General features: G+C 45.2%; 1 protein-coding gene across 1 annotated transcript; it reads right to left on the reverse strand.

Annotated features, from left to right (window-relative positions):
* Positions 1–13,721: 13,721 nt before the first annotated feature.
* Positions 13,722–19,429, reverse strand: CCR75_003256 (uncharacterized protein). Its single transcript, XM_067961353.1, has 6 exons — positions 16,911–19,429; positions 16,659–16,828; positions 16,125–16,581; positions 15,391–16,064; positions 14,240–15,209; positions 13,722–14,167 (listed from the first exon to the last, which is right to left on the reverse strand). Exons 1-5 carry the CDS (start codon positions 19,332–19,334, stop codon positions 15,062–15,064), a joined length of 3,873 nt encoding a protein of 1,290 aa, XP_067822171.1. The 5' UTR covers positions 19,335–19,429; the 3' UTR covers positions 13,722–14,167; positions 14,240–15,061.
* Positions 19,430–20,233: the final 804 nt, after the last annotated feature.

The following is a 20,233-nucleotide window of genomic DNA, read 5'->3' on the forward strand; positions in this document are numbered from 1 at the left end:
ACCGACTGGCCAGTTCCAGTCGATGTCAAGGGACTTAGAAAGTTCCTTGGTTTAGCGGCGTACTTGCACAAGTACTCTCGCAATTATGCAGAGATGACAGTTCATCTCTCTCGTCTCTTGAAAAAAGACGAGAAATGGTTATGGAACGCTGATTGTCAGCGTTCGTTTGAAGGTATCAAGCAAAGCTTGATGCAATCGCCCATCTTGGCGATTGCAGATCAAGACAGACCATTCCATGTGGTCTGTGACGCCAGCGATTTTGCAATCGGCTGTGCGTTAATGCAATACGATACAGACGGCGCGGAGTGCGTCGTCTGTTACCAATCGCGTCAGCTGCAACCAGCTGAACGCAATAACCCAGTGCATGACAAGGAACTCCTTGCCATGAAATATGCATTTGCTAAATTTAGGGTCTATAACCTCGGAGATACACCGTTCGTCGTATATACGGACCATGCGTCATTACGCACGGCCGTAACCAGCCCACACCTCTCGAAAAGAATGTCGAGGTGGCTATCCTTCTTCGCGGATAATCTCTTATGGAATATAAATCAGGACGACTTAATGTTGTCGCTGATGCGTTATCACTCCGACCCGATTCCGAGCCAGCTTCGCACTCCAAAAGTGAAGATAATACCACTGTTGCAACACTCATTACAAATGTTCTGTCGTCATCTTTGTTTGATGTCATAAAGAGCCTACACAAGAGATAAAAACCTTCTGCGTTTAATAGATCATATGATGAATCCATCCAATACAAATTTTAAAGATTTACCGGCTTTATATTGATCGTCATCAGATTGATACACAACACGCAACGGCTTATTGTACTACACAGCCGTTGCTGGTGACATTCCACGTGTCGTCGTCCCAACTCACAATGATTTGCTCTTGCGCATCATGTATGAGTGTCCCAACACACCAACAAGTGGACATCGTGGACGTGAGAAAACTTATCTCACAGTAAGTCGTGACTTTTACTGGCCCCGCCAGTATCAGCTCGTACATTCGTGCTTGCGAGGTATGTCAACGGGTGAAGCCTAGCCCTTCATCCCGTGCATCTCTACAACCTACCACTTCCGGCAGAATGTCGGCAGTCCGTATCAATGGACTCCGCCTTCAGATTTCCTCAAGAAGATCACAATAACAATGGAATCCTTGTTTTTGTAAAGTGCTTCAGCAAGATGGTACATCTTGCTTCAGTACCAGTCAATCACGGCTCTGGGCTGTGCCCGTGTCTTTTACGCGGTATTCAGACTCCACGATTTACTCCGTGAACTGGTCTCCGATAGATATCCACGGTTCACGGCGGAATTTTGGCAATCCGTGTTCCGAGAGATCGGAACACGGATGACTGTGTCAACTATTATCCGGAGACGGATGGTCAGACAAAAAGCGTCAATCGCGTCCTCGAAGAGATATCACGGCTGACTATGTCAACTTCTGATCATATGGACAGACGGTAAGAGTCAATCACGTCCTCAAAGAGATCTCTTCGAGATTACGTCCAATCGTATCCGAATTGAAGCGAGTTTTTACCGATGGTCGAATTCACCATCAACCAAAATTCAGTGCATGCATCTACAACGCATACACCGTTCTTCGTTAATGGCTTACGCCATCCATGCATATTCACCCAATGAAAAGGATCCTCTAGTGTTAGGGGGCGCCTCGCTCGAGCATAACCAGTTCTGGATCATGCTCATCACGCGTCGAAATTACCGACGACGCGAAAGATGTCGATGTCGAAGCAATCGACATCGAAAGAGAGAAACTCAGCAATAGTGATGACACTATTGTTCCCAACAAAATAAACAGTACCAGCGAATAATCATTCGCTGAAGAAGAAAAAGATCTCGTGGCAGTGACACAAAACGCACTGAAAAAGACAAAACAAATGAGTCAGCAGAAGAATTTCTGCTGACTCGAGAATCAGTAACCGTTTCGTACAGGATTCCATTGCTAACGCAGTAGACTGGCAGAAACGAACCGTAGACAAACATGGAAGAGCAAATCTTCTTTCATTGAAAATTTGTGATCTAGTACTACTATCTACGGTAAACTTACCTAAGCATGTTGTGCTAATGAGGGCAGTGGTAAGCTACTACCCAAGTTCATTTGGCCATTCCGTGTACTGCATCGCAGAGGCAATGCGTACACAATAGAATTGCCACGAAGGATGCAAAAGCATCCTACGTTTTACGTTGGTCGGCCCCGCCCGGGCCATCAGTACGCGATTTCTTACGCGGACAGATCTGACCACCCCTTTCAAGAATCTTCAAAAGATTCTTGCGATCACGAACTAGACTCTCATGTTGAGCCTGGAGAGTATCATGCCGAATCCGAAGTTTCTCGAAATCGCGATGAGCTGACGACAGTTCGTCACGTAGAGCGTGATGACTCCGTTCGTACTCTAAGATTGAGTACGCACTTTTCGAACGGTCTTCCAACCGTTCGATACGATGAGTCGGCACCGTCTGTTCCAACGAGTTACGCTTGCCGCGCTCGTGATCAAGACCCTTCTCCAATACATGAAGGTAGTGGTTGAGTTTGTCGATTTTCGACTCTAGATCCGACACATAGGTCGGAATTAATTTTCCCTCCCCCACCACAACCACTGGTGGATTCCCACGGTGGCCAACGTCTCCTTGTGGAACACATCGTAGATCACCGTGATGTGAAGGGGCAGCGAGCGAGTTATCTTGTTCGCTGGCGCGGTTATCCACCTTCACATGACAGCTGGGAGCCTCGTTTCGAGCTGGTTGTTGACGTTGAGGGCCTCGTCCGTCAGTATGACAAGACTCATCCGATTGATCCGAAGGTCCATCAGAAAACACGCGCCCCTGGCACCTGTAAATCGATTGCAAAACGTCAGTCGCATCGCACATCTCGATAGAGATATGAGCCTCCCCCAGGGCGAAGAAAGATAATAAATATCCCGTTTCACTCGTTCGTGTCGTCGACACAACACGGACAGGGGATCACCCCACATGAGGCATGGAAGTCCTTCCCTGACAACCGATGCAGTTTAAATCTTGCACCGCTTGGAGTTCGTTTTTCAAACTTAATGCGATTCGCGTTAAGGTTTTGAAGCCAGACTTCACGTCCAATGTCTTTGACATTGCGAATAAACGCATTCCAGGCTTGCATCAACGAGTTTTTATCTCGCTTCTTGCTGCCATTATACCATCGATGCTCAAGAAAAGCATCGAGATAAAAATCTTTCTCAGCGCGAAAATTCTTCGCGCTGGGATCAAGGCCATGAAGCTTTGTTGCAATAAATAAAGGGATACTTATTGTGAGGATAAGTCTCTCTAGACAAGCTACTGACTAGCCGTTCCGGCAAAAGCAACGGCTTCCTTTTGAGGGCAAGATGAGAAATTTTAGTGTCTGCACTCCTTGAGTGCTACTCACTGAAGCAGGGGTACAACAAGAACTTTTATAACGATGGCTTACGCCATCGTCATCACCACGCACAGGGAAAAGTTCGGGTGACGGCACGAAAGACGGCGCTAATCATTCTCATCGTTGGAATCAACATGCTATAGCGAATGCTACAGCACGACTAACCGATTGAGCCCTCTCATTCTAAGGCTCCTAGTCAGTCGCCTGAACGTCGTCAGGCGACTGTTCCACTCTCCCGAGTCGGCTATCTCGTCCGACTCAAATTCATAGTCGACCGCCAAAGAGGGGTCGCACTCGCGTGGTGGTGACTCACCACGTGCACCCGCAACATTTAGTGTTGCGGGAGAAGATGATACTGCGGCAGACAAAACGTCTGCCGCAAGAGACAATAATGCGTCGCCCGCGGCTGCATGTACCGCAGCCAAAAGTTCCGCACTATTCGCATACCGCATGGACTTGTTAACCATGCGATAGAATTAAATATGATGGTTCTGACCAATCTAATCAACATCTTTTTCACTTAAGTAGTCGTAAAGTGACCATTTTTTTTAATGGAAAACAGAGTGATTGTCGTTTATGGGGAGGTGATGTAACGGGGTATATCGTTACATAAAATCAACACTAAAAGGTTGTTAATTAATATTTTATCTAAAAGGTAGATAATATTTGGGAAATACAACTTTACACAGTAATATTCGGAAAGCTTTTTATTGGCAGATATAGGTCACTATATCAACTTGCTCCGCGGTCCAGTCAGCACTGGATGCGCGCAAAGAGAGAGACGGATAAGACTTTATTACATGTCTTGTATTAGTATGTAATTAAGTTAGTACTAAAAGATATAGAAATAGAAGAACTCAATTAAACTAAATACAGTTTACTTTTAACCCTCTTTAAATCAATTGTTTTAAAGAGAGTCTTCCTCTGCACATACTAGTGCACGGGAAGTGACACATGGCACTGAAGCAGTGCAAAGTGGACTTGTACTGAAGCAGTACAAGTCGGTAGTGCCCCGTTATACGAGACGCTAAAAATTTCGATCGTACGCGAAAATCCTGATTACGCGGCGCAAACATTGGAGTTAAATCCCGTTTTTAGCGATTTCAATACGACTTTAAGTCCTCTCAGTACTCATGGGTACCATTTCAGCTCCTCGAGCACATCGGGTTGCCATGGCATTTCGGGTTAAACCCTACTATACTAGCACAAACTACCATTTCTAGAAAAAAGTTCTTCAGAACAACATGGTACGATGTACGATGTAAAGTGTACTTGACTTAGTCGATGGTTATTACTGACTGCTCATGCGAGCTAGTAATATCCCGCTTACAGCGATTAGCACCCCAAGCAATATGCTATGGGAGTGGTTGGTTATGCCACAAGGGCTTTTAAACGCCCCGGCTACATATATTTGTCTAGTGATGCAACTGCTCCGACCTCATCGACATTATGCACAGACTTGTTTTGATAGCATTTTTGTTTATAGTCGTGCGGAGCAGGGTCGGTCGATGTGGAATGTCACATAGATCATTTGCGAGCTGTAAGCGTTCAAATGAATTGTATTACACTGCATTTAAATGCGTTTTTGGCGCAGACGAAATTCTTTTTTAGGGTGCTTCATTGGAAAGCAAGGCATTAAAGCGGATACTACCAAGGTTAAAGCCATAATTGATTTACCGGTTCCTAATAACCAAAAGGATTTGTGGCCTCGCCAACTACTTGCATAAAATAGCGAAAATTACGCTGATATGGCTAGGCCGTTCTCCAATCTCCTCAAAAATACACAGATTGGTGCTGGACTAGCACCGAGAATGATGCTTTTCAAGCAATTAAGGATAGTCTGATCTATGCCCAGATTCTGGCTCTGCCAAATCCAAATTGGCCTCTTAGCGTCGTCTGTGACGCATTGGATTTTGCCATCGGCAGTGCTCAATTACAAACAGATAATGATGGGCAAGAATGGGCGAGAACGGGTAAGTGCGTTCGAGTCTGGATAATTTAAAGCTGTGGAAAAAAACTTCCCAGTTCATGACAAGAAGTTACTTGCAATGGAGTATGCTTTTGTCATTCAGAATTCATCTGCTAGGCTCTAAACCGTTTGTGATATATACAGATCATGCGTCTTTATGCACTGCGACTAAGTCGCCCCATCTCCCTCAGAGAATGGCTCGATAGCTTTCATTTTTCGTCCAATACAATTTCGAAGTAAAACTTAAGCCGGACAAGCAGAATGTTTTAGCTGATGCCCTATAACGCAGGGCGGATCATGAGTTCTCTCATTTAACGACTGTAACGTCATCTATTACTAGATAATTTCTTTCGGATAACGTTTAGGGTGACCAGTGTGTAGCCCTGCTACGAGCTCTGAAGAGCACTGAGTCGGACATTTAATTGTCGGCACGTTTGCGTGCAAGCTTACATCGTTTTTATATCAACAAAGGCCTATTGCTATATTGCACGGATGCTGCGGATACTCCGTGCAGCGTTGTTCCTCATGATGAGGATTTAAAGTATCAACTTCTCTATTAGGCACACGGGAGAAGACGGTCTAACCGCTTCCTCGCTGCCTGCTGAGAGCCTCGCTCCGAGTCTGCTCACGCTGCAGCTCATCCGAGTCTGACTGACGGACTCCGCCGCAGCATGGATTTGTGGTCTTAGTGGTAATCTCGGTAGAGAAAAGACCTGCGGCGCCGTAAGCCATATTAATTGGTGACCCAGGCTTTACAAATGAGTAAGCACATACGTTCGCACTGCCAACGGGTTAAAACCTCGGCCCATGCTGCTGAGCCACTGGCCAGTCTTCCCGTACCCGCAGGGTGTTGGAAATCCTTTAGTATGGATTTTGTTTCGGTCTAGCGAAAGATTCGGCCGGTAACTTTGGCATAGTGGTCTTTGTTGACATATTAAGCAAAATGGCTCACTTTGCGGTTGTGCGGGATACCATTGATGGTTAAGGTACTGTAATGTAAGGCTGTTCATCGATTGCGTATTTTCGACAACACGGTTTGCCTGTGGCAATTGTCTCTGATCGAGACCCCTGCTTTACGGGTAAACACTGGAAATTGATGTTTCGAGTTCTTGGCGCCAGATTGGACATGTCCACAGCGGACTATCTGTAGACCATTGGTCAGACCGATCGTGTCAATCGCGTCTTTAAAGATTTTCTGCGCAGCGTGTGTGCTGAGACACCAAAGCGCTGGAGCACACTGCTCCTGATAGTAGAGTTTGCGTTAAATAACGCTATACATGCCTCTATCGGCTAAAATCCGCTCTACGTAAACGGTCTCACCAACTCACACGTTCCGTTAACGATAGCACTACATGGTTCCGGGCTTGTAGGGGAATTAGCCAATAGGCTTGCTGGTATCAGTCCTGTTACCGCTCGGATACAAGTAATAGAATTTCTCGCAACGCGATTTAGTGTCTTAAGACATGCGCGTTACACAATGGCTGATAGCCAAGACAAATATAAAGAGCAAGCGGATGCCAAAGGCAGAAGTGGTATTAAATTCTTATGCGGTTGGAGATCGAGTTTCGTTAATCGCTACAAACATACCTACCAACCGGTTTTTTTCTTGCGGTCTTTAAGACCAAATTGCGCCCGCTCTATTTTGGACCATTTACGATCGTGGCCAAGAAGGGTCGCGCTTACACGCTAAACCTTCTTCGCAAGCTGCGTACACACCCGGTGTTCTACGTGAACTTGCTCAAGCCTTATCGGGACCCTTACCTTATGGACTTAAAGGCGCTTGCGCCGAGACAGGCGTTCGTGCCAAAGATTGCTGCATCCTCACCAAGATGTCCATCTGACCACCTAACGAGGTTATTGACGTTCCAACGTTGAAAGCCGGTTTTAGACCGCGTCAAAAGAGTCCTTAACCGAGCAAAGCGCTCGCGAAGAAGTTGGACTTCGGGCTTTGAAGCATCAAACGCTTCCACCGAGATTTCAACCCCCTCGAGCTGCTCGATGAGCGAGGGAATCTTCAGTTAACTTAAAAAAGCTCCTGAAGCGACGTCGTCGCAAGGGCCAATATCAGTATCTGGTGTAGTGGCTGAAGTACCCCTCTTCGAAAACTCTTGGGAGTTTAAGGTACCGCTTCGACAAGATTGCCCATCCGTCGTTGACGTTTTTTTAGCACCGCGCTCAGGGTTAACTTGCGTCAAACGATAATTTTCACCAAATAAAGGTGGGAATTAATAAATCTTCAGCCTCAGTGCGGCCGCGAAGAGAAACAACCATCTCGCCGTTCGTTGCGAGAGGTGTGGACTGCTTACGGCTGTGCGTAAAGACGCATGGTTCGTATAAAACAATGAATGTTCTATCTCTTAAAAGATAGACTCTAAACTTAGCCAGAGCGTATTTCATGGCAAGGACTCCTTATCATGGTCTGGATTGTTGTGTTTAGCTGGTTAAAGCTGACGCGATTGATAACAGACGACGCTCTCTGCGCCGTCTGTGTCATATTGCATTAACGCACAGCCGATTGCAAAACCGCTGGTGTCACAGACTATCTGTCTTGGTCCGCAATCGCCAACACTGGCGATTGCATCAATCTTTGCTTGCTACTCTCAAAGGAACGCCGACAATCAGCGTTCCACGACCACTTTACATTTTTCTTCAACAAAGAAGAAATATGTACTGTTATTTCGGCATAATTGTGTGAATACTTGTGCAAATACGCCGCTAAGCCGAAGAAATTTCGAAGTCCCTTTACATCGACTGGCACAGGCCAATCGGTGATCGCCTGATATTTTCCGGACCCGGGGTACACCGTTTTTACCCACGATGCACCCAAGAAGTAGTATTTGGCTTGCAACGAATATGCACTTCTTGAGATTTGCATACAACTTGTGCTTACGCATAAGTGTAAGAACCCTTCGGATGTGGGTACGATGTAGTTCAATGTCCGACTTTCCGTGCGTGGCTCTGCTATGAACGAAGGCGTCATCAAAATAACTCGGTGGGAAATTCCGCACCGATCCCAGCAGATTAGTTACACATGTTTTAAATACCACAGGCGCATTTATCAGCCCATGTGGTATAACTAGCCCATCCATAGTATTCCGCTTGGGGTGCTTACATGCTGTGAACGGGATATCGTGTTCACGCATGAGGATCTAATAGAATCCGCATGGAAGTTTATGATAGTAGTGTACGACCAGTAATCGTAGTCACACCTAATACCAAGAGGAGCAAGATTCTAAGGGGCGGGGATTAAGAAAGTGTCTCTTTTGATCTTCCTTCTGGATTACAAGTGTGTTAGTTTCGTCTCGTCGTTCGTGAAGAGACCTTTTTTGCTGCACCCTGCCTTTCCGTATCGATTCGCGTCCTTCGTTTAGATTGTTATATTAAACGTTTTGAGCCTAGCACCATGGCTCTGATCCACAACTGGGAAATGAGAGCTGCATGAAAGGTCATATTAAGATGTACCATTGCAGCGTTCAATTTATTGAACACATGCACAATTCGCCACCCTTATATTGCTTAATGCACAAAGAGGGTCGGAGAGCTATGTGGGGAGGTTGACTCCGTCACATGCCCCGCTGCTAAGCGATCAACAAAGAATTTATTGATTCGTTATATGTGTTTATTTGGCAGTCATGACACCGTATTTCGAACCTGGTAAAGGGCGGTTTCGTGTCGAGTGCCTTTATCCTTAGGCAACTCGCACGGTAAGGAATCAGGAAATACATCTTCAAATTTGATCAAAACCTCACATAAAGGACTTGTCTTAAAAGATTCTCAGGATTGGGACGTAAAATGTTAAGTCCAAATCTTCTCATTGAGGACACTTTCGTCCATCGATGAGTTAATAAAACCCCGTTTGTTCTCTGGAAATTATGTTGCCGACCGAATATCGGCGACGTGCTTGTCATCGGTGGCGAGTACGCAGATCTGCTTGACTTTGCCACTACGCAGATCACGCAATAACAATTTCGGTTCTAACATCGACAATTAAGTTATCTCCGTAATTAACTTCGGGGGGGGCGCTATTAGATCAAGCCTACACTTGATCCTTTTTCTACTTCTCAGTTTCCTCGTTAGAACTTATTTCCAAAGGTACCTGGAAACCTTTGACCTCAGGTTTCTAAAGATTTATAATTGCAGAATGTTGGGGACTTGTCCCCTCAATTTTTATTTGAGGAGTATCCCCCAAATGCCTTTGTATCGATTTTCCAGTCGATCTAGGACTTTCGCACTGTCTACTATAGATAGGCGTTTAATTGGATATTGTTTTTCAAGCAATCATCATTGTTTCGATCCAACCAACTTATTCGAGTGGTCGAATTTCAACGCTGCCTGTGCTTGTGCACAGCCGACGGATCTTGCTCCACAGTGTTATGGTAGTCACACACACTGAGGTATTGTGCAGTCGTACAAACGACGGAAGCACAAGTAAGGCCACTGCACTCACTCGTAGGACATCCACACGCTCGTAGACGCTTTAGAATGATCATCAGATGACCCTCTGTTAAGTGAGAGGCAGGGATCGTCACGGCTTGATGCTGCCAGTTTATGCATGGCTCGTACTCTCTGAGCCGTGGTATTCCAAGGATGACAGCAAATTTGTCATACAAATCCATTACGATGTAATCAGCATTGTGCTTTATACCAGTTAACGTGTATTAAGTATAAACTACACAATTCGTTACTGTTATAGATGCGCCTGTTGCTAGGTGCACTGTCATCCCGTTACAGGAGTATAGAGCTCAACAAATTTGAGTCTGCGATCTTCTGGCGATCTGCGTCGGTTGAATTTGCTCGTCGCCCCAATCGTTGCCACTACAATTCTTAAGGTGACGAGGTAAACGCCATCACCTGGGGCAGTTACACAAACATTACTTGCCCCAGGATAAGGCCTGCAAATTCTTTTGAGGATGCTGGATCAGCAAGGCACTCCGCACCTTCTGACCCCGACCGATTTTTACGATACGCCCCGCCGATGCGATTCCCAACAGCGTCGGATCCGCGTCCTCCGCTGTTCCTAGCGGGAGGTCGATCGTTTCGCTCAGTGTTTCTAGGCATTGGGCGTGGGGCACTGCTCATACGGGAGTTGCCCGTCGTTTGACAACAATTGCATTTTTGCAATTGTTTGTGACTTGAAAACGAGGTTTCTCGCTCTCCCACAAGGTCTATAGGTTCTGAACCACCGTTTTCTTGTCGTCTCAGAGGACGATAAGCTCCAGAGTGGACGAAAACCTGTTTCAGGTTGAAGTCCTCCTGTTCCGCTATAGAGATCACTTGATCTAGCGTCTCTACATCAAGTGGTGGCTCAAATGTTTGCCTTAACCGGGTCTGAAAGACCTCATTCGATTTAAAAACCAATGGATCGTGAAGCTTGAGCCTTAAGGCCCAAGATTTGGTTCGTCCGGCTAAGTTGGAACATGCCAAATTTCACTTTCCTCGCATCATCAATGATGCGTCGAGCTTTAATGGCGTCGTCTAACTCGACGAACCATCTCAAAAGGGAGTCGCCTTCGACTGACTTAAATTTAGAGATTTCTATCTTTAAGCTTTCTGGTCGACGTGGAAGCGTCGGCCCGCTAGCAGCATGTAAATGCTGCTATCTTAACAGTTCCAATGTTGAGCACCCTGTTCTTTCAACACCTCCCCATGTCGAGAGCCTTGCTGATGAAGCAATGCTACTTTTTCTTGGGCCTTGTCGAGTTCATGTTGTACGAACTCGGCTATGGTCGCATTCTGTTTATCTGAGCCCAGAGTAACAGCATGGCGCTAACGGCTGGCCCGCCTACGACGGAACTCATACGTTCAATCGCTCTCCATTCAAGGTCACTCAGATGAGTGAACCTTTCACGCGCTGCGTGATAGCCTTCTTGGGGGGATCGAAAGCTCCCTCTTTCATCACTCAACCTGTCCATGTTGGATGGAACTTGGCTGGGCCTTTGACCGACTACAAATTGTAACGAAGCACCGTTTAGTAATACTGATAACAGTACTAGTCAACCTGCACTGATTAAAGTGAAGGTGTTGGGCGCCTCGACTACTTCACGTACACGACGTGCAGAGGAAGATTTTAAGTAGCTAGGAAGTCCTAGCTACCAAAGGTAAATTCCAAGGCCTTAAAATAAATAAACGTAAAACTGTATCTATGTATTAAATTCCTACGTAACGATCTAACGATCTTCTATCTACTATTGGCTTTATTAAATTAGTTACAAACTATGTATGGCGCCTACTTGCGCACACACAATCGTGTCTATGACGAATGGCGGGGTTTATTTAAACTCAAATCAACCAATCAATAAAACTAATGTCTTATTCCGTCAATATTACCTGATTTGAGATTTGGAACTATTAAATCAGGTTATTAGTAAAGATAATAATTTTGTATTTTTTTATTTATTTCCTCTCATAGGAAATAATATTTATTATTCCTCTTATAGGATATAATATTTATGTAATGGGACACCCCGTTACATATAACAGATGCAACACTCCTTCGTCTTCGAGTACAGCCCTCCCTCTGACAACTTATATCCCTGGTGGAGACAATTTAACATAATCGATTAGAGGTTATGAGTTATCAGATTATACTGCCAGTTAGGTCATTCACAAGCTGTAGTAAGACCACGATGAAGTAAATTCTATAATTTAGCGGGGTTATACGTTTTCGAGGGAAAAGTTATTTGAGGGAAAACTGTTCATCAAATTTAAGAAATACGCGTTTGGGATTTAGGTTTGAATCAACGTTTGGTGTACAGGTGTCCCTCGTATTACTTACAGCCACTGTGGAGGGTGAAAGTATAAGTTATTTGAGGTTATAAGTTATATAAGGAAAATATACACTGAACCTCACTTTACTGACTATCCTATAAGGTTATACCCCTCCTGCTTCCGCATACCAGCTCTATATCCCAGACGAGTCTCACTAATGAGCAAAGATTTTTTTAGGCCTATATTACAGCATGGTTCCAGAAAATACAATTTCACAGGGAAGAATTGAAGGTCTGAAGAAGGACAGTGAGCTATATCTAGATTTGAGTACCTTATCCTAACTGTACTTTACGAAAAAAAACTTCTGGTTCTTTCTTTCGCAATTAGACGCTTTCACTATAGTATTTACCTCTAATGCTGATTGCTCCGAGAAGCTAAAACCTTTTTTATTAGGAAATCCAAGATGCCACGCTGTTTCAAACGGCAGAAAGAGAACGGCTGAGGTTTTATTACAGGAACAACAAGAAGGCATGGATAACTGGAATTCTCTTTTTAAGAGTGGCTGAAGAAACTTGAACAATGCCATGAGGGTAAGGTGTATTCCATGTGATATTGCAAGTGTACCTGGAATTCAGTTTAACCAAGCCTTGCCAGGGAAAGGGCGGAAGATTCTTCTCTTGCTAGATAATGCTCCGTTTCACACAATGGAAGAACTGGAGCTTGGGAATATCAAGGTCGCTTTCCTTCCACCAAACTGCACATCAAAAATGCAGCCCATGTATGCTGGCATCATTGCCTCATTCAAGCGCCATTACAGGCGCTTTCGCCTTCATAATGCCGTGAAAGGTGATGAGCGAGGGGAGGCCAACATCTACAAGGTTGACCAGCTAACATCAATACGGTGGTGTGCCACAGTGGTAAACTGCTTTAGGCAAAACGGGCCTCTTTGCAGCAGCACCGCAGTTGCAGATGGTGAACACGGAGGAGCAGGAAATTGAGCAAGAGCTGCATGAAGCCTCAGAGAGGTTACCACTGAGGAACTGCACGATAATCGAATAGTGATTGAATCCAGATGAGGAGAAGTTGGCGCACGAGGAGCTGGATGATGAGGAAATATTGCAATGGTTCAGCAGGCAGAAGAGGAGGAGGGGGATGAGAATCAGGAACCACAGCATGTGGAGGAAGTTCAGGTCAGCAAGCATGAAAACTTTATTCCTTTGCTATAACTGCCACACTTCTCGATCTTTCAAATACTTCTGATAGAGCCTTCCATATGCGCATCCGGAACCTTTAAATTTCCATACGTACAGCAGCCAATAAGCAACTTACCCTGGATTCCTGGCTGCATTAGCTTAGTAATGTGCCGGGTACTAAATTTTCTCCCTAGGAAACATATATTTTCTCCAAATCTTATTAGTGATAAGTTAGACACCATAGAACGGTAATGGTGAAGCCAATAACCTATAAGATACGTAAGCTTATAGGTTATGAGAGGGTAAGTTATCTGGAGGACACCTGTGTCTCTCGGTTTTCTTGAAACTGAAGTGCAAATTTATAAATTACCTTTTCATTGACAAATATCAAATGCAGCAATGCATAGATAATTTATGCATAAATTTTAACTTTTCCGACCCGGTTTATAAACAAATTACAAGAAATGTTTGTTGTCAACAATCAATCAGCATGGGGTGGAGCAGCGACGAAGAAGATTGTGCGCCGTCGTTGCCGAAACTTAGTTGTACCGCCGAGAGTGTCAAGGTTTTGGTGACACTTCTCAGCTGCCTTGTGCACGGCAAGCGTGACCAACGTGTACGCTGTGATGTGGACCAAAGGGGCTTACTCTTTACTGCGCACTCCACGGGCAAGTCTTTGCAGATCAAGACGTCCATCGGGCGAGAGCTCTTTGAGACTTACACGTTTGTTGCTTCGAATGCTAGCGTGGCCCTTCAGCAAGAACCACTGGACAACGAAAATGCTTTACAGCTGGGCTTTGCGCTGAATGTAAATCTACTCATTGAGTGTCTGTCTATGTTTGGACCGTCATCTTTAAGCACGACATCATTAAGGCTGACGTACGAGCCAGAGGTCGAGTATGGCGTGAAGATTTATTGTTGTTGTATTATCCGAGGTATTGACGAGGCATGCATTGTGACTTAGAAGAGCGCAAGTTTGCTATTAGTTGTAGAAGACAACGGCGTCATGTGCGAGTGCTCCATGCGAGTGCTAGAGCACGAAGGCAGTGATATGGGGCAGCTTGAATTTGAAAGCGCATTTGAACAATCCGAAGTAGTGGCACGCTGTATCATGCTGTCGGAGCCACTACGAGACGCCTTTGCGGAGCTCTATGATTTGCCAAGTGCAGCGAGTGTTACAATTGCCATGGCTGATACAGGCACTAAAAGCTTTGAAGCCACGCCGGCAGTTAAGTGCTTAGGCTTGAGCGCGGTGTCGGAGACAGGTGCATGTGAAATTGCTTTTGCTCCTACGTCATCGGCGTTTATCGAGTTCTCGTGTGCTCCTTGCAACGGTGATGGTTGTCGTACAGCCACATTTCATGTAGCATTGCTACAGCAAGCTTTCAAGGCCCTTGCTCATTCAAATGAAGCATGTCTTCGTATGAATGGCAATGGGTTTTTGTCGATTCAGCACATGATTGAAAGTGGTACAGGTAAAAGAGCTTTCGTTGACGCTTTAATAAGCCCCGAGGACACGTCCATGTCGTAAGATATCAAAAGGCTTGTGTTTGGTCTCATTGTGTAGTTCGAGAGCTAAATACCAATTCTTTATCGTTTTTTTTTTGGCCGAGACAACACAATTTTCTGTAGAGTTTTATCATTATTGAAAGCAAAAGCGCATAGCATGCAAGAATGATGTAGCTCTCTGCTTAAGTGCTGAGCATTCTGTAAACGGCAACCATAAATTTGATCAATTATGACCTCTGACGATGAATTTAGTCGCTACAAATGTGTAAAACTTATATTAGAAAAGGTTGAAACCGTGTCTTGGCAGGATTCGCTGAATTGTCAAATGTTTAGGACTAAACCAGCCTGCGTCATCCAATTCAAAGAAAGCGTTCACTGTTCTCTTGATGCCTTCTAGATTTGGCCCACCATCGTGTTCGCTCGATCTGTCATTTATTTATACATGTAAAGTGAGGAGCGATATTAAAATAGCGATCCTAGTAGCATACCTCCTGAATTTCGATGTGAGCTTTCACCAGTACTACTCGAACTAGATCTTCCACTACACCACATTATACAGCGTAGTAAGCATCATTTTATTCAACTGTCTCCAATGCGTTTCCCTACCTCTTCGCGCGGACATCAGCTGCCTGTTTTTTTGAATCAATTGACGGGTGCTCCCATTGTGTAATCCGTAACATCGGATTGCAGTAGTACTCGTTGCCCTTTGAGCGCGACTTGCGCACTTCCCAGCCCGGAGGAAGCGGTATTGCTTTAAGTTTTGATGACTCCATCATAATAGAACTCCTCTGCGAGTTCACATCCTGGCCCGTCGGGGCGGCGTGCCCCTCCTCAGCGTAATATTTTTCTTTGACGGCTGTGAGTTTGTTTTTTAAGGACTCCATCGCACCTGCTCCTGCTGCACTTACCTCCTGCAACAGCGAAGGGCGATTACTGAAGTCATCGATGTCACTTCCAGAAGATCGACCCTCGACATCACTTTCCGTGCTACCATTACGCCACAACCTCCCACGAGACATGCGCCGTGCCGACTGACGAAGGAACTGCGCCGTTTCCGCAGACTTCTGAGCAAGAGCTGCTTGCATTGCCGTCGAAGCCCGATTTGAGTCGCTATTGCCATAGCCGTCATCAAACTTCTTAGAGCCTATGCGTCGGAAAACGGAACGATTGTCTTTTTGCGAGGACCTCGGACCTGGTATAGATGGGTCAGAGCCAACTAGCTCACGAAGCTTCACGCATTCGCGTTCCACAGCCTCGAGCTTTTTATCCTTTTCGCGAATCTGTAACGGTATTTGAATAATTAGCAAGCATTCTTATGCGCGACAAGGTTAAGTATGTACCGTGTTTTGGAAGCTGCTTAGTTTGACTTGAAAGTTTGCTGTTAGCACTGTTTGATCAAATTTAAGTTTCTCGACCTCACTCTTCAGCTGAGCCGTAAGATCTCGCTGGTCTTCATTTTTCTTGCGCAGACGATTTGTCTCTTCGTTCAGCTGATTGATAATACCATCAGCGTCAGCCATCCAGGTTTGGGTAGTGGATTGCCCGCGAGAACGCGCTCCATTCGATTCCAAGCTATGCTGGCTGTCAGCCGACGACAGAGACTGCTGCTTTTTCTTAAACTCGGCATTCCGGCGCTGCTCGTCATGAAGGCGCTCTTGCAGCTTACTTAGTTGGTATTTCATATCAGCCTGCTGCTTCTTCTCCGCCAAAGCCCTAAGATACTTCGGACGCTCGAACTTCATGCGCAGGAACGCTTGAATCTTCACAGCTCCCTTTCGTTTTTCTATAAATTGTTTGCTAACAGTAAGCGACATCAGTCAATACATTAGCATAATGAGCGAGACACGAAGTATAATGTTTGCAAATGAAGGTACCGCGCGACAAAGCGAAGGACGTTTTTTTGGATAATGATCGCGCTATTTGCTTTTCCGGCTTCAAGCGCAATACAACGACCCTTGTTTCCGCGCCAATGCGCCTGGAGAGTAATGACCGCAGACTTGAGTGACTGGTATCGATGCATCATGATGACGCATCGAGCGACAGACTGTATATTGCATCATTCGCAAACAACAAATATTGTGTAAGTCTTGTGCGACGCCTTCTGCAAAGCTTACAAAGTGACTTACCTGCAATTTTACAATTGCTCGCGATTTACGAAGGTAGCGGAGCCTGCAACAGAACCCCCGCATATAGTGCTGCAACTGGCGAGCTTGCACATCCAATCGCTCTACCTTTTTCTCCTCCATTTTTTCAAGAACTCCATACCGAAAATATATACGCGAAAGCCCAACTTGATAATGCTCAGGAGACGACAGATGCATTTTCGCCATGAGCGCCTCGCACCGACGCTTGACATCACCATCAGAGTCGCACTGTTGCACGTTAAACATCCAGAATTTGTCCATTAATTCCTCGAGCAGCAGGCGATTTGGGTACGCTACTCGAGAAATACGGATTGCCTCAATCACACCAGCACAACGGAGTTGAGACACTACCATCACTTGGTCCATTTCGGTTGGACTCTTGACTTGATTGGGTTTAATACATCGGACATAGTGTACCTTCGTTTGGCGAATATTGGTCATTAGCTCGTTGAGGTTGTCTTTGAACTGGGTGCCAACATTGGCAACAGTCAAAGCAGAGCGTGCGCCTCGAGCAGAGCTATGACTCTTTCTTCTTTTGACGACAGGGCTGACGAATTTTTCAGTAAAAAGTGTTCTGAGAAACGGCTTTAAAGAACCCCGCATTAAGTCGGACAGATCAGGGAGTAAAGCGTCTTTGTGTTTCTCCAAAAATCCCACTGATTCGTACGTAACTGGTCCAGCGTAATGTTTGATAGTAAATTGGGTACGTGACGTTCGTGGAAATTCAATCACTTCGTGATCATCCTTGTGAATGGTTGAAAGTTTTGACACTAAGGCTTCATCATTGCCCATCGGGCGCATAACCTCATCGTTTAGCAGAGAAATAATACCAAGGCGGTCTTCAATAATAGATATCACGTCTTGATTATCAGCGAAGTCAATATGACTCCATAGAATGCCTTCGGCTTCGTACTCAAGTTGCACTGTCTTAAAGACATCTTGAGTGAACTTTTGCTGAAGTTTTTCGTTGGCGTAATTAATGCAAAACTGCTCAAAAGAATTATGTTTAAAATGTTCAAAGCCAAAGATATCGAGAATGCCCACATGATGACGCATCTTCGCGTCATTCTCCAAAGAAGTGTTTATAATTTCGACGAGCCAGTCGAATATGTTCGAGTAAATTGCCTTGGACAGAGCACCAATACACTCCTCTGCTTTTTCTTTCTTCAAAAAAGTAGTCACTTTATCTCCCGCGACTGCAATTTGGCGCGAACACAGTGCCTTTTCCAGATCTGCGGCCGAAATACCAAGTAGCGTTGTTGCGTTCTTTGCCCCTTTGTCATCAGGTACGAGCTCAGACTCTTCATTACTATTCTTTGACTGTAGTTTCACTTGCCCAAGATGCAGGATGCCAGCAAGCACCTCAAAAAGAGCCCCCTGCTGCTCCTCAGTGACCCCAATAAGCCCAAGGGTCGTCTTCGTGCGTTGAAAATGTTTGCCGTCCGACATGCCTTCAATCTGAGCAGTATCATTCGCACCCGTATACTCGTAGCGCTCGTTTGCCTCATCTAAAAACCACTTCTCTTGACTTTCACTCGCAGCCAGCAACTGATAAAAAATATGGTAGTTGCGCTCAACGGCTTCGTGAGAAATTACACGAGTCTTTTCGAGCAAGTACGTTCGACATCTTGCCCCGACCAGAATGCCCGAGTCGTCAAATTGAAGCTGCGTGAACTTGCCAAATCGAGAGCTGTTGTCGTTCCTCGCTGTCTTAGCGTTGCCAAACGACTCGAGAAGTGGATTTACCTCAATAATCTTCTTAATCGTATAGTCATTCAGACCTCCAGCAATCGAGGCCAGATGATTCATGAGTATTTTAGTAGTCTCGGTCTTACCCGCTCCTGACTCGCCACTCACCAAAATTGACTGGTTAATCGCATGTCGCTTCATGTCGTTATACGACGTCATGGACGTCGCGTAGACATGGGGCGGCAGTTCCTCACGTGCTTTAGTGAGGTACAGAGACTGCATCTGCTCCGAGTAAAGCTCCGGCAACCACTGATATGGGTTTACGGCAATGCAAATGCCGCCAGTGTACGTGTACGGTTGTTTCTGTTGAAAGCGCTTCTTCACATTGTAAAGAATGGCAGCCTCGTGGAGGTAATTTAGCGCAGTCATGTCTTCGATGCCTTTGGGGCCAAGGTTCTCGTTCTGGAAGGGCAGCGACTCTAGCTGTAGGCTCTTAAGCATAGCTTTGACCTTAAAATCATTAAAGTTGAGCACCCGCTCTGATTCCACGATGGCATTAGTGTCGCCAGGAGGAGGAAACACGCGCAGCACGACCGTCTTCTCAGGCTTTTTCGGATCTGAGCTCTTTTCCTCGCGCAACACTTGCGCGGGTAGCCACACGTACGTGCTATCGGGGACGTAACACTTTGTGCCTACGCCTGTGTCCTTCATCGCCATTTTGACCGTGCTAAAAACCGCAGGGAAATGATCCCCAGAATGCGGAATCGAGAGTGATGGTTTTTTCGAGAGACAAGAGTGCGAGATCTGTTATGCTAACTGCACGCGGCATTCAATGAGAGCACCATGACCGGATCGCGATAGAACGATAATACGCAATCTTATACTCAAAATTAAAAAGAAGAAAAGTATGAGTTGTTTATTGCTAATGGTCAGCATGTAAATGTCACATGACTCCTGAAGTCCGTTTTGATTTGCTACTATTTTTGCCGGTAGTATGGTGCCTTTACGACACGATTTTACTGTAGCCCTTCGGAAAAAATTCGCATTGATCCGTCTTTTTCGAGTTGCTAATCGAAGGAAAACCTACAATAATCGTAATTACAAAGTGTAAAACATGCGATGCTCCTTTCTTCACTTTCTTTGCTCGCCAGCCGTGAAGGCCTTACAGCTAGTGTTCAAGCCAGGGCTTTCATATGGACCGGACCAATTTTTCCCACAATTAGAAAAGTGGCAATTAGATTTAGCTAACTTTATAAATAAAAATGGAACAGCTTCAGAAAATCACCGCGGGCGGTTGGAGAACCGTTGCTGTGGTACATTTACTTTATGGGTAAAGCACCCTTAAATACTATTCTAAAATAGCTAATTACTAAAATCCCATTTATTATGGTAACAAATGTTGTCGCCGCCAGATATAATTCTGGCGGCCAAAATCTATCTTTAGATTAGATACGGTAAGGTTTTAGACTAAAGAATTAAATAAAGTTCAGTTCCCCATTTGATCTAAAAGCGTTAAGTGCCTTCCTAAGGCTTGCGCATTGATCTGTAAAAGATAGAAGCCTTTCTAAGGTATATACTCTTGGGCAATAGTTGCCACTTGATTCTGCGAAACCTTG

This window comes from Bremia lactucae (genome assembly GCF_004359215.1).
Source record: "Bremia lactucae strain SF5 chromosome Unknown BlacSF5_NotPlaced_19_SHOA01000004.1_2068294bp, whole genome shotgun sequence".
In the NCBI taxonomy this organism is placed as follows: domain Eukaryota; phylum Oomycota; class Peronosporomycetes; order Peronosporales; family Peronosporaceae; genus Bremia; species Bremia lactucae.

What these genes read in the sequence shown, in the direction of transcription:
- CCR75_003256 (XM_067961353.1), bottom strand. Translation starts at nt 19,334, where the DNA reads ATGGCGATGAAGGACACAGGCGTAGGCACAAAGTGTTACGTCCCCGAT. An exon ending in GTCCTTCGCTTTGTCGCGCG is followed by an intron (nt 16,582 to 16,658) that starts GTACCTTCATTT and finishes GCTTACTGTTAG; the next exon opens with CAAACAATTTATAGAAAAAC. An exon ending in TAAGCAGCTTCCAAAACACG is followed by an intron (nt 16,065 to 16,124) that starts GTACATACTTAA and finishes ATACCGTTACAG; the next exon opens with ATTCGCGAAAAGGATAAAAA.